This window comes from Labrus bergylta, chromosome 4, assembly GCF_963930695.1.
Source record: "Labrus bergylta chromosome 4, fLabBer1.1, whole genome shotgun sequence".
Lineage (NCBI taxonomy): Eukaryota > Metazoa > Chordata > Actinopteri > Labriformes > Labridae > Labrus > Labrus bergylta.
Genome location: NC_089198.1, coordinates 34130039 through 34143616, shown reverse-complemented (window position 1 = coordinate 34143616; position 13578 = coordinate 34130039). Strand labels below are relative to the sequence as shown.

Below are 13578 nucleotides of genomic sequence, written 5' to 3'. Positions count from 1 at the left end.
TAAACTTGTTTTTAAAAGTTGTATTTCTTTGTGCTGTTTGATATAGACACTGTCTGATGTTAGTGATCATCTGACTCTAAACCTACAGTACAGTAATTATAAACAGTCAAACTGCAGTTGCAAACGGAAAAGCTGTAGATTTTATCTTACAGATAAAATGGCTGAGATCCCTAGGGTTGGCAGTCCACAGCACAACCTTTACTTGTGTCAGTTTGAAGCAGACGTTCACAGATATGGAAAGTTTAAAGGCTTTTTATGAGTCTGGTCATGACTGTCTACAATGACTACACCCAAGTCCCACTGTCTGTGATGTTTTCAGAGCTTTCAGAGTCCTATCTTCAGTTTGTTTACATCTCCCAGACGGCGGCTGACTCCTCCCCTCAGTTATTTAATTGAGGGACTAGAGAAAAGAAGAATAACATACTGTACTCACTGCTTAACTGTGTTTCTAGATCACGCTCATTTCAGGTACATTTACATGCAGTGTAAAGATACGAGCATAATAAAGATCGCTAGCATTAGCATGCTAACACAACAATGCAGCGCAAGTTATTTTGGGTTCATGCTGGTGCTCAAGGGCGACATCTGCTGGATCAAAAAATCACATATACAGCCTTTAATGACTCTGAGTGGTGTTTTAACCAGCCAACAGACTAACATGGAATTTTTATTTCTTTGTGCCACAGGCCAAACCCCAACCATGAACGATGATGGATACCAATATGGACTCTTCTTGGAGCTTTTCAATACCACCTATGACATGACAGATCCCACTTATGTGGTCAGTAATGCTGTCCAGCTCTGTTCAAAAGAGGCTGTCAATGAGTTTGCTGCAAGTGTTACACCTATTTTCTACTATGTCAACTTCCTGTTGAGTTACTTTGGCAATGGACTTGTCCTCTTCATCATCTACAAGTATGAGAAGCTTAACACAGCAACAAACATCTGTGTCCTGTTTGTGCATGTGTGTGTGAGAAGCATGTCTCTAAAGTAACCCGAGTGTAAACCAGAATTTCCCTCAGGGATTAATAAAGTATTTCAAATATATAATATATAAACTAAATATATTAGTTACATTTTAACCAATCTTTTTTTTTTCATGTTTATTGAATTGTTTTGATGCACGCCATTTTCAATTTTGTGGATACCTGCACTTTTTGTGTGGATCCAACATGCATTGTTTTGTAAGTAAAACCTAGATATTACCAAAAAAAGTTTCATGATAGAAAGTCAGCGTTTCTCTGCTGCTCCTCGGTGTTCATTGTTCTCACGTGCTCCAAAACAAACAAAGGGGTATTCAAATCAGTAAACCACTTCAGTGTTTCCCCTACCATTATATTAGGGGGGTGGCCTGCCCCCCACCCCGCCCCCCTTAAAGTTCAAGGTAATTTAAAAAAAAACATCCCTAACCCTATTATTATTTTAAGATTTAAGATTCTTTTTGGGGCTTTTTGTGCCTTTATTGTAGAGATAGGATAGAGGATAGAGTCAGAAATCAGGGAAAGAAGTCATTTAAGGATACCTTTCCGATAGAACAGGAGCTGTCATTAAAAGTAACGCATGAACACCAAGATCCCTTCAAGTGTTTGTGTCGGCGTCCGTCTGCCCGCACCTCCCCACCCCCCAAAGCTGTAAACCTAGGAGAAACACTGCACTTAATAAAACAATGTAAGGCTTAGAAAGATGTATTTTCAGCTCAAGACTGCAAACAGAATTGTCGATAACTAAGCTCAGTTTGTCTCATTATTATAGTTATTTGACTTGAAACATTGGGTGGCTCGGGTTGACTGATTAAAACACATCGCAGGGGAAAAAATTGCTTGAGTGGTTTAATGCTGACCTGACAAAGAAAGAAAGGGAAAGCTAATTAACAGTCAACTGTTTAAGTTCTTACTTAAGCCATACATATCTTTCATCACTACACTGATTTAAGTGTTATCCCCAAGGTATTTTTATTAGACTGCTCCCTGGACCTGCTCTGACTATATACCAAAAATATTTCTGTTATATTTTCATTCATTTCTATACACTTGTAAGAGCGTTAGAAATCGATTATTCAGCAACTTTGAAGACCTCAGATATTCTATATGGACCCTTTTGCTCTAGTTCCCTCAAAAGGGAGAACAAATGTGTTATAATAACTCAAAGGATGACTATCTGACTGGTGGGGATACAAGCTCTTCTTTATTTGAAATGTGCTGACCAGTACATCACAACAATCAGAAGGCCACTCCAGGTTGTTTCCAAAATGATGGAGACTTTTTAATGGGCTTAAAAAGAAGAAAAACAACAAAAAGACACAGTGAGTATGTCAAATAAGTTTTTAGAAATTGTCTGTTTTTAAAGAAAGGTAAATATTCCTGGCAAGTGACACCTTTACAAACACATTTTTTATAATTTATACCCCACTGCTCAGAGTGTGTCTATACAAATTCACAGACACACACACACACATAAATCATTACTGGAAACATCGCACTGCAAGTAATCCTACACAGCTCCGTGCAGGTACAGGGCAAGGAACTTGTTGAATGATTCAGGCTTGTATCCCGCCAGTCCAGCTGGTACCTACAGGAAGACAAGACACAGCCACATTTTAATAATGCTGTCTCTTCAATACAATACAGGGCTCTACTGTGTTGTAGAGTTCAGAGCTTACATAGCTGCTCATTCTGCAATATAATAATCAAACTGGTAGTGACAGTAAGACAAATGATAGCCAATCAGAATCACTATCATTTGTAGTTTTGTCTACTACAGTTGGGTTAATGCTCCTTTTAGTTTGTGTGGATTTTGGCGACATCTGTGAACAAAGTGGTAGCCCTTATTTCTTGTCTAGCATATAAGGTGTTTTTTTAACCCCAAAAAATCTCAAAAGTTGTTGCTGATGTTCTTGATTGATTTTGTAGTACCTAACGATTCAATCTGTTTCATTACCAATTAAACATAACTAAAACAGGTGCTTTTATGGAAAGTAGTTTAGCCATGCCAAACTTAAAAGCTCCACTGCTTAATCATACGAGTCAGATTGAACATCACACTCTAAATAGCTTGTTAATGTTGGTCATAAAGGCAGATATTTGCTTAACATAATTCATAGAAATCGTCATACCTTAACTTGCTTTTTCTTGATTAGTGGTCGGACTTTTGCAAAATCATAGAGCTCAACATCTTCGTCCAGCCACACCTGCAGGTAGCAGAAAATCATTTGAAAGAGTGATTCAGCAGACAGTAATGAACAGAGTATCAAAGTTAATAACAAATCAGGACGTTTGTTTACTTCTCTCGTGAATTCTGAATGAGAAGAATACAGATATGGGTGACAGCATGGATTTTTTTCCCTGATGACAGTATTCAGTCAGTAGTGAAAAATGAAAGTACCATGTCCTAAAAAAGGACTGATCCCTTTGTTACATGACTGAATACTTTTAAAACAGGTGAGCAGCGTTTGGTATATGACGCTCCAATAAGAAGATCCATTAAACTTGAATTCATGTCACACCTTGTAGTCGACTTGATATAACTCACTAATAGAAATGGGGAGACACTCACATGGGACACAACAGAACCAAGTTGATTTAGTTGCATGACTGTTACGACAGGTTGATACACAGCTGCTCATTCAATAATCTTATAATCTTGTAGCAAATCCCCTTTTAAAGTCAATAACATGTGGTGACCTGGGCTTTCCGAAATATGAGCACACATGACTCTTGTAAGAAATGAAGTACCTGGTTCTTGATGCCGTCATCTCCTGAGAGATCTGTAGTGTTGAGCTGGAATACCATGAACTGGAATATTCTCCCATTTGTCCCCAGTGCTTGTACTGTTATAGGACAATCTAACATATGCTGGGGCTGGGTCTGACACACAGACACACAGACACACACACACACACACACACACACACACACACACACACACACACACACACACACACACACACACACACACACACACACACACACACACACACACACACACACACACACACACACACACACACACACACACACACACACACACACACACACACACACACACACACACACACACACACACACACACACACACACACACAGGTATTATTAACAGTCGGTTGATCAGATTATTGTACTACCTCAAAACTTTCAGAAAAACAAAAAAAAATGATCCTGATGACCTGATCTAACACAGACTCCCTTTTCCTAACCTGATGTGGCTGCACAAACCAAAAAAAAAATTTACAACATGACATGAAAACTGATCAGCAAATAAAACTCCTGCTAATCTATGTGTGGAGAGTTGTGATTGGGTTTCTGTCCTAGGGACCCCACCCTTCATACAGTAACATTGCTTCAATGATAGATTTCAATAGCTTGAACAACATTCTCAAAAGAATATTGATGTCAGAAGATATTCCTCCCACATCTCTGAGGTCATTGACAGTCAGATTAAAATGTCCTGTCATGGTCATTTTGGTTCTCAATATGTGTTATGTGTCATATATAAGTATTTTCTTTCCCTGTTTCCTGGAAGGAGTTTACAGATGAGCACATTTACTATTTGTATACACACACACACACACTTTTCTAAAATAATTTCAGGACAAGACTGTTCAGACACATTGAGTCTTCATATTAGAGATTTGTGGGTGGTAGAACGTAGGATGTCAGAGTGAAACAAGAAGGGATTTCAACTTGTGTTGTACTCTAACCCTACACTCTTCAACAGTCATGTGGTCGATGTGCCCATATGCTGCTCAGTCATCAACAGTCCACAGTCAGAAAAAAAGGAATTCAAGCATATTGAAAAAAAATGATTCCAGCGTATTGAATAGGAGCTTGAATTGTTTTTGCAGGCTCACTATTAGTTTGGTAGTTGCTTCAGTTTTCTGATGGTTGTTTTTCTTCTTTTTCAGTTCAGCAGTATTTTCCCAAGTTGTTCTTTTCCTTCCTTCAGAGGTTATCCCTCTGAAAAACTAATTTTCTCTTCTTTCTTCTTCAAGTTTTTAGTAAAGTTTATCTGACTATGAAGGGTAACTAAACCCCTGAAGCTAAAAAAACTCCTTTAGAGTGTCAGTGAAGCAACATGGACGAGGCAGGGGGTGAGAGTGTGTGTTAAGACACACCTACTCACTCCTTCCTGCCGCTATCATCAGCTGCAAAATCAAACAGTCCAAACACAAATACAAGCATTAATAGGCTGATTTCTTGATGAATCAAGAAGCAGCAATGACACTTTTGAAACAAAGATTGTCATTTGAAGTAGAGGACTTCTCTCCAGACAGGGGAGGATGGGGGATGTCTCTAAATGGTAGACCATGCCAGTTTGAGGATTTGTTATGATGTGTCACACCTTACCATCACTATGTTTCAAGACTAGCCACTTAGATTTCCTTTCCATTTACAACAGGTGCTCTTGTGGTCACTCCTCAACAGAATGTCTGCTTCCTTTTAAGAGTTTGGTGACTGAAGGGAGCAATATGCCTCCTGTAGAGGGCAGCTCTAATACAATATGTAGAATGAGGTTTCCAGCTGAAAGTAGGGGTCTGGGATTTGTTCTCCTCTACTTGCTGCTGCTCTTTAATAGAATCCTCTCTAGCTCCCTTTTTCTCTGATATGAATAATACAATTATTTCTAATTGATGTTGTCTGTCTCATTAAGACGCCTGTCGTTGTTGGTTTTATGAATGTCTCTACATCAGCTGCTTCATTAAGTCAGAAGTGTTGTCAGTTTAACACCCTGTGATGGTGTGGAGAAAGATGTTGCCAAAAAGATATATCTAAAAGAATGTGATTCAAAATGAAATCTGAACTTATTGCACGCTTTTAAAACAGCGACAGGAGTGGATTTACAAGTAAGAGAAGAGTTTCAAAGTATCGAGCACATATCTGCATGTCAGCTTGCATGTGTTTGTTATTCCCTTCAGGTCTCCTTCATGATTTCTTTAATATTAACACTATTGCTATGAAAAGTTGTATTTTGAAAGCCCTTATTGAAACAAATAAAAATGCAGTTTGAAGTTTCCTCACCCCATACAGTTTGTGTGCACGGGCCAGAGCATTTCCAAAGGTGAACATAACCATCTTGGCTCTTAACTGTTCTGGGCGCAGTTTACAAGACTCATCAGCTCCCTCCAGGAAGAAAAGTGTGTGGGCATGACGGTAAGGATAGTCATCCCTGAAACCTGAATAATAAACACAGATATTATTTGATGAGCAGTGTACTATTACATTATGATTTATCTAAATCAAAGGACTACTCACCTAAGCAGTTCAACTCCTCCTTATAAACATGAACTTTCTGCAGGTCAATAGTTGGTGAGACGGGATAGAAAGATTCCAGGACATGATCTACTGTGTTGCTCACTTCCTTTTTACCAGCAACCTCCGGGAGAGGATCCATGCAGTTAAGCAGCAAACCATTCTGACCCCGAATCTGAAAGAGATCCTCACCTGGTATAGAACATTTGAATTACAATCAAATCCATAGAATTTTGTTCATCACATTTAGAGGTCAATTCAGTCAGCATCAGTCAATTTCAATCACAACACTTCTTGGTATTACTATTCTTGTGGTATGACTTTGGGGCTAGAAAACCTGCACTGAAATCTCTGAAAGATTTAAATATCTTAAAAACTATTGAATTCCTTTCTGTTGTTATTCATGAAATATGCCTTGACACTGTTAGCATGTTGGCATGAAACTAGCTAAGTGACTTAGCTTCATCTGCAGTAAACAATTGGATGAAATTGATTGAGTTGTGTAAAGGAATTGAAAGTCCACATAGAATAAAACCTAATGATAAAGTAATAAAATGATTAAGAAATCTTTTCAGTAATGTTTTTGGAAATTATTTAAATCTTTGTTTGCATTACAAATTAAAAACATTCATCTAGCTGTGGTCCATAAGTCAGGGTGCCTAAATGTTGGCATCGGGTTAAAGAAGAAGTTGTGTTACCTCTTTTTAATGTAGCTGCCAATGAGTACTTCTCAACAAGGGTTCTCTTTCTAAATGCTGGCTTTCTGTCCTGTAGAGTTGCACACAGATGTAGCAGGTTGAGGAGCAACGTGTTGCTGAGGAAGAAACAGAAATAAATAGTTAGATGGAGACTGATTCATTTAGCAAAGAAGACAAAAAAATCATCCTGCTTCTCTTTGCTAGTTCCCACAGCAGCGAGAGGTTTCTCAGGATTCTGAATCAATTGCAAGCCTTTCTTTTCCACAGAATCCACTGGAATACTAGCTCAACAATACTCAGAGCTAAGATCGAGGCCAGAAAATCCTGCCCGACCCGACCCGCGCCATTGCACGTTCTCTATGAGCCCGGCCTGTCCAATAGGGTCATAACTCAACTTATGGACTTGAGCCTGATGAAAACCCTGACATTTGATAATAAAAGCAAAAGCAGGCTTTTTTAATTGGGTGTGTATTTGACTCCTGCTTCTAGTGGACACTAAGGGAACTGCAGGATTATGCACTTCTGCATCAGCTTCATTTTTCAACACTGGAGGTTTCTGCTTGGCTTTGACAGAGAGATTTATGTTTAGGGAAATACTTTAAATACTAAGAACGCCTTCACTTTAGATCAAGTCCAAGTAAAGAAACCAAAAGTGATTCCAGTGGTTCTGCAGCCAGCGTCAAGCAGACACTGGACGGACTGCAGATTCTGCATCTGCTTCATGTTTCAATACCCAAGGTACTTTGCCTTTGGTGCCAAATGTACTATATCTGCTCAAATCAGTAGATCAAAGCAGTACTTGGTACCCTGGTTGTGAAAGTGATGTTTGTTTTTAGTTACCTTATTCTAAAAGTGTATAAACTATGCATGTAGATTGTTTAGCTTGTGTGTCATATTGACTTAAATTATTTGTTCCTTTCTCCTTCTCCTGCACACCTGAGCTCTCTGTTCAGGTATCTCTATTTCTTGAAAACATTGGTCTAGAGGCTCTGACTTTCTCTCTCTTTCTCTCTAGAACATGACTTTGGCCACATACGTTTAACCACGATTCTATGAATCACTGAATTATACCATATCACGCATGCACAGGTCGAGTAGCAATACCAACAACATGTGACCCCTGATGACCCTAACTGGTCTTTATCTTCCAGTGTCTTTAGAGGATCAGAATGCAGAATGTTCTTGCGAAAAAAAGGGGTGCCACCAGGAGCACCCTGTGGGCCCCCTTTTGGCAGCTCTTCTCGGAGTTCACCCTGAGGCCCAACTGGGACGCATGGGAAATAGGGCTACCTGTGATGGCGCACACACTAGCCAGTCATCCAGAAAGGGGACGACCTTCATGCCCTGGGATTGAAGGGAAGACAGAGCTGCTGCCACAAAACAGATGAAGACTCGGGGGGGGGGGGGGGGGGGGGGGGGAGAGAGATAGCCTTCAAAGGCAAAACGGAGGAACTGCCTGTGGCGAGGGAATATGGGGACATGAAAGTAAGCTTCCTTCAGGTCAATGCATGTAAACCCCCTGCCCCCTGTCCACAGTACACAGAACTTCTGCAGATCTAAAGAGATCCCATAGATCTAAAACAGGGCAAAGTCCACCGTCCTTCTTTGTGACAAGAAAATAAGTTTAGTAGTATTCCCCGGGCTGAGCCAAGGTTAGTGGTGGGCGATATATCAGAATGCAGAATGTTCTTGCGAAAAAAAGGGGTGCCACCAGGAGCACCCTGTGGGCCCCCTTTTGGCAGCTCTTCTCGGAGTTCACCCTGAGGCCCAACTGGGACGCATGGGAAATAGGGCTACCTGTGATGGCGCACACACTAGCCAGTCATCCAGAAAGGGGACGACCTTCATGCCCTGGGATTGAAGGGAAGACAGAGCTGCTGCCACAAAACAGATGAAGACTCGGGGGGGGGGGGGGGAGAGAGATAGCCTTCAAAGGCAAAACGGAGGAACTGCCTGTGGCGAGGGAATATGGGGACATGAAAGTAAGCTTCCTTCAGGTCAATGCATGTAAACCCCCTGCCCCCTGTCCACAGTACACAGAACTTCTGCAGATCTAAAGAGATCCCATAGATCTAAAACAGGGCAAAGTCCACCGTCCTTCTTTGTGACAAGAAAATAAGTTTAGTAGTATTCCCCGGGCTGAGCCAAGGTTAGTGGTGGGCGATATAACGATCTTAGATCGTGAAGGATTTTAACTTGCTGACGATCTGCCAAAGCAGAGAGATCGTAGAACCGGGCTAATGCATTTATTTTATCATGCTGCAGTTTATGCTCCGACACGGACGCATCTCCCTCTTTTTTTGCTCCGCAGCGGTGAAAACAAAACTTAAATCCGCAAAAACAACTCCATTTTGGTTATATGCAACTGTTCTGATATTTTTCCAAACCGACACACTGTGAGCAACAATTAACTTATCTGCATAGTTTGCACAGTTAAGTTTACATCTCGGATAGCGACATAACAAACTCTAAACGAGCCGGAGAGACGTTAACAGTCTACTGAGAGTCAGACTAAAGTTAGTCCAATGATGTCATAATAAAAACAAAGCCTATAAACAAAGGCTGCAGAGCCTCTATGAAGCTCCAGCTGTAGGAACTCTGCAGGGCTAAATAGAACAGAAACACAAGAACTCGAAGTCTACATGTTTTTAAATGAATGCATCACTGCGTGAAAATGTTCCTGATGAACATAAAAAGAGGACACATAACTAAATCATAATTTCAAAGTGGTAAGGAAAACCTTAAAATTGTGCATAAATATTGACCAAATCGAGGGAAAGACGTTTCTGTTGCTAAAAATGTTCTGGGTGAAAGACCTCCAGACCTCCTACAAAGATGATTTTCAAATAGATTAAACTTGTCAGCATTGTTTTTGTGAATTTCAAAACATTATACAGGGAAATGAGTTTGGTTGAACTGGTCAGTAATTTACAAATTTGTCTAAAGATCAGCATGAAAAAAATCGTGATAAAATCGTGATAAAATCGTGATTGTGATTTTGGCAAAAACAAATCGTGATATGATATTTTTCCCATATCACCCACCTCTAGCCAAGGTGTCTGCTGGCTCGCTGGTACACTTAACCAAGAGGCAGACAGCTCCTGGTCCAAAGCATATGATGGTCATCTTGACCTGGCCAGGGGTCAAGATGATGCATCTGGTGAAGCCTCTGGCAGGGAGGCTGAGAGGACAAGCATAAGATGGGACACAAAGTTCCCTATCTGCCCCATGCAAGCTGCTGCCTCATAAACCTTGGACAGGAGGTTGTCCGTTTCTCTAGATTGAGGACGGGGACACCGCGCATCCTGCCTAAGGGCCTCATCGGGAGACATAATAAGAGCAGCTCTATTGTTGGCTTGTGGCCAAACCCAAACATGGCTGCATCCTGTATAGCTGCAAGGGCCCAGCCATCCGAAGTATGGTGTGAGAGGGCTTTTGAATCCCTCCAGCATGCATGCAACTTTCTCAGGTATTGTTCTGAAGGAGGCACTGTGAAGGTTTGGGCCGAACTACACCTGAAAAAAGGCACTCGCTGGAGGGTGTTATAATAATAACCATTTATCCTTTATTAATTTCACAGTGAGGGGGCTGCACACAGAGAGCACTCCAGAGCAGTTTTGGCTGAGGAGGTTCGGGCTGCAGACGAGCCAGGGCCCTACAAATGAGGGCCTCCATGGGGTCATCCACTGAGCCCCGCCCAGAGCTGAGGGCTAAGGAACAGGAAGCCAGCCCCTGAAGAAATCAATACAGCATACAACTATGGTGGAGTGAGAGCTGAAACACTGCCCCTCCAACAAGGTCATATGAATTAGCCAAATACAACCGAACAGGACGCACCTCTGTTGGGAGAGGGAGCACACACACGGCCTTCACAGACAAAGGGTTTATGGAAAATGAACACGTACAAACACAGTTGGCACAATCCTATGAAGTTTACTGTAAGTGGAAGCGCTGTCGTCAACAGGGACCAATCAACAGGTGCTGCAGGTAACATCAGTTAGCTCAAGGCAAAACGCTACAGGCTACTTCAGAAACACAAACAAATGGTGAGTGCTATTAGACAAAGACAGCACGGGCAAGATGCTCTGTGTAGGAAGTGAGAGATAAACGCCCAGACCCTTTCAGAAGAAAGAAGCCCCCTTTAAATTTGAATAAAAACTCATCACTACCTCAAAAACATCAAAACAAAGTCAGCTCAGTAAATAATACTTTTGTGAATGTTTATGTCCTCAACATGTGACATTTTGTCTGAAGAATGTGTTTGTGATAAAGATTAACCGGAGCATTGTGCAGAATTTGTTCTTGTATTTTCACTCCTTTCTGTCTAGCACTTAGTGTGAAGTGTGCACTATTTGAAAATGTATGCATGCTGCTACAAAATTCTGTTCAAATAAGTTAGTGTTATGACAAGTCTTTTTCTTACAATGTCTTATCTTTGTTTTTTAAAGATATACAGAATACACTTTTTCGTTTCACAAGTTTCTTTCTAAAAGTATTTTGATGAAGTCATGCTCTAGAGAGTCATAGCCTCTAACCCTCAGACATCACTTTCATTTACTATCCTCTTAAGTCACTAAGGACAAGAATGTCCACTTCCAAAAAACTGCTATAAAAACTAACATATTGCACCTTTAAAAACAACAAGTTAATTTAAAACTTGAATATCTTTTCAAACAGACAAAACCAATTGAATGCATTATCCTGAAAGGATCACCTATATTTCTGTTTGTCGGGTCTTTCCTCTGTGGTGTCCCAGAAGCGTGCATGCTTGATTGCGTTCTTCACTCGCTCATCCTGATCAGTGATCTGATTAGCAGGATTCTCCGCAAGTGAAAGGAGCTGAGGCGGCAGACCAGAGATCAGTTTGGCTTTGCTCAACCACAGAGCCTGACGCACACCTGAAACATAGAGAGGGCAGAGAGCAGTCATCATTTGTAAATTCACTCCCTGTTCAGTTGGATTCATGTAACGCTCTTAGCCTCTTCCTGCAAGAAAGGATGGTGAAGCACTGTCAGTTCTAAAGATGGCAGATGCATTTCCATCTTCTCTCATTTTACAGAAGTAAAGCTGAAATGCCCCCATGAGGAAGCACACACACACACACTGATTTGGAGACTGAGCATGAGCAGTTGGGATTGGCTAGTGGAGCTGCAGTATTAACATCCTGCCCTTTGACTAAAAAACACATTTAACTTCCCAAAAACATGGAAAAGATCCTCCATGTAGGCACAGTTCACATCAGAAAATATTCTTGAAGACAGTCACAGATAATTCAGTTCTGGACAGTTCAATGACTCTACACTATTCATCATGTGCACACAGCCACACATGAGCTACATTTGTCAACAAAGCTGTCTTTCATTATTATAAACCCTTTTATAAAACATTTAATAACTTCAAACTTGATCTGTTAGAATAAAGCCTTCATTTTGATGAATGAACTACAGAAAAAATAATGTGGAAAAATGTAACACTGATGAATTGCACCTTGATGTCATAAAGCACTGAACAAACAACCAGCAGTGTTGTAAACTTAATGAAAAGGAGTGCCAGAAATTAATTACTACTTAAGCCTGATTCTGATCTGCAAGCAATCGCAAACATCAACAATATGAAAAGGATTACATCACAGTTAGACTTAGTGTGAAACTACATGACCCTGGATTTAGTTGGTTACATCTTCAGGCTCTTTGAAGTAACTTCATTATGTAGTGGCTGAGCCTAAACCTGAACCTCTGGATGACCTGTGTTGGCTGGCTCATAGATAACTTGCTCGCCTTAGCGTAGGTGACTGTAAAAAAAAGGTCCCCAGTATAACTGCTGCACCCATCTGATGTGGTGTGGCCTCATGTTGTCAGAGGGTTTCCACCTGCATTGTCATTGACCCCCCCTCTATACAAAGATAACACTTAAAAGACCATTTCTACAAACCCGTTACTCCAGAGACTGACTATGATTTACTTGTGTGATTTACTACACTTGGCCATGAGTTTGTTTGACATACATGTTATTGCTCTTTTAACAGTGTCACAACATATTTCCTTTCAGGAGCAGCCTGTATTTATTGAACAAACATATTGTTGTTATTATTATTATTATTGTTCATGAGGATGGATTGGAAGATAAATGTACCTTCAAGTGCGCTGGTCCTCTGGTTGTATACATAGCAGGGTTTTTCTTTGTATAGAGGCATGTTATGAAGAGGGGGGGCCCTGTAGTGCCTCGGATCCTTGTAGTCCCTCTCCCACTGTGGGCTGATGGGCTTCGCCAGCCCCGGTACGTAGTGCATCCTTTCCCCGTACGTGACCATCTCTAACCCGGGGATCTCCACTCTTTCTCTGGGCTTGCGTGCAGGGGGAACCTTCGCTGTCACACACCGACTGGTACTGAAGTTCAGCCTGTCTCCTCCATGTGCGGACAACCGGTTCAAATCTTTACGGAACACGATTCGAATAAACGACGAGCCCATCGTGTTAACACAGTGTGTTGTTAATGAAGAAACCATCGATTCTGTCTACTTCTTTATGTTTTTTTTTATATCTTGAAGTTGACATTAAAGCCTTAATGCCTGACTGTCACAGAACGTCGGTGTAGGGCGCCGCCATGTTGAAGTCTTCTTCTTCTTGTGAATATTC

General features: G+C 41.0%; 1 protein-coding gene across 1 annotated transcript; it reads right to left on the bottom strand.

Annotated features, from left to right (window-relative positions):
* Positions 1-2231: 2231 nt before the first annotated feature.
* mrpl37 (mitochondrial ribosomal protein L37) lies at positions 2232-13578 on the bottom strand. Its single transcript, XM_020647054.3, has 8 exons — positions 13076-13578; positions 11658-11841; positions 6944-7059; positions 6249-6437; positions 6015-6169; positions 3732-3863; positions 3113-3187; positions 2232-2568 (listed from the first exon to the last, which is right to left on the bottom strand). Exons 1-8 carry the CDS (start codon positions 13446-13448, stop codon positions 2491-2493), a joined length of 1302 nt encoding a protein of 433 aa, XP_020502710.1. The 5' UTR covers positions 13449-13578; the 3' UTR covers positions 2232-2490.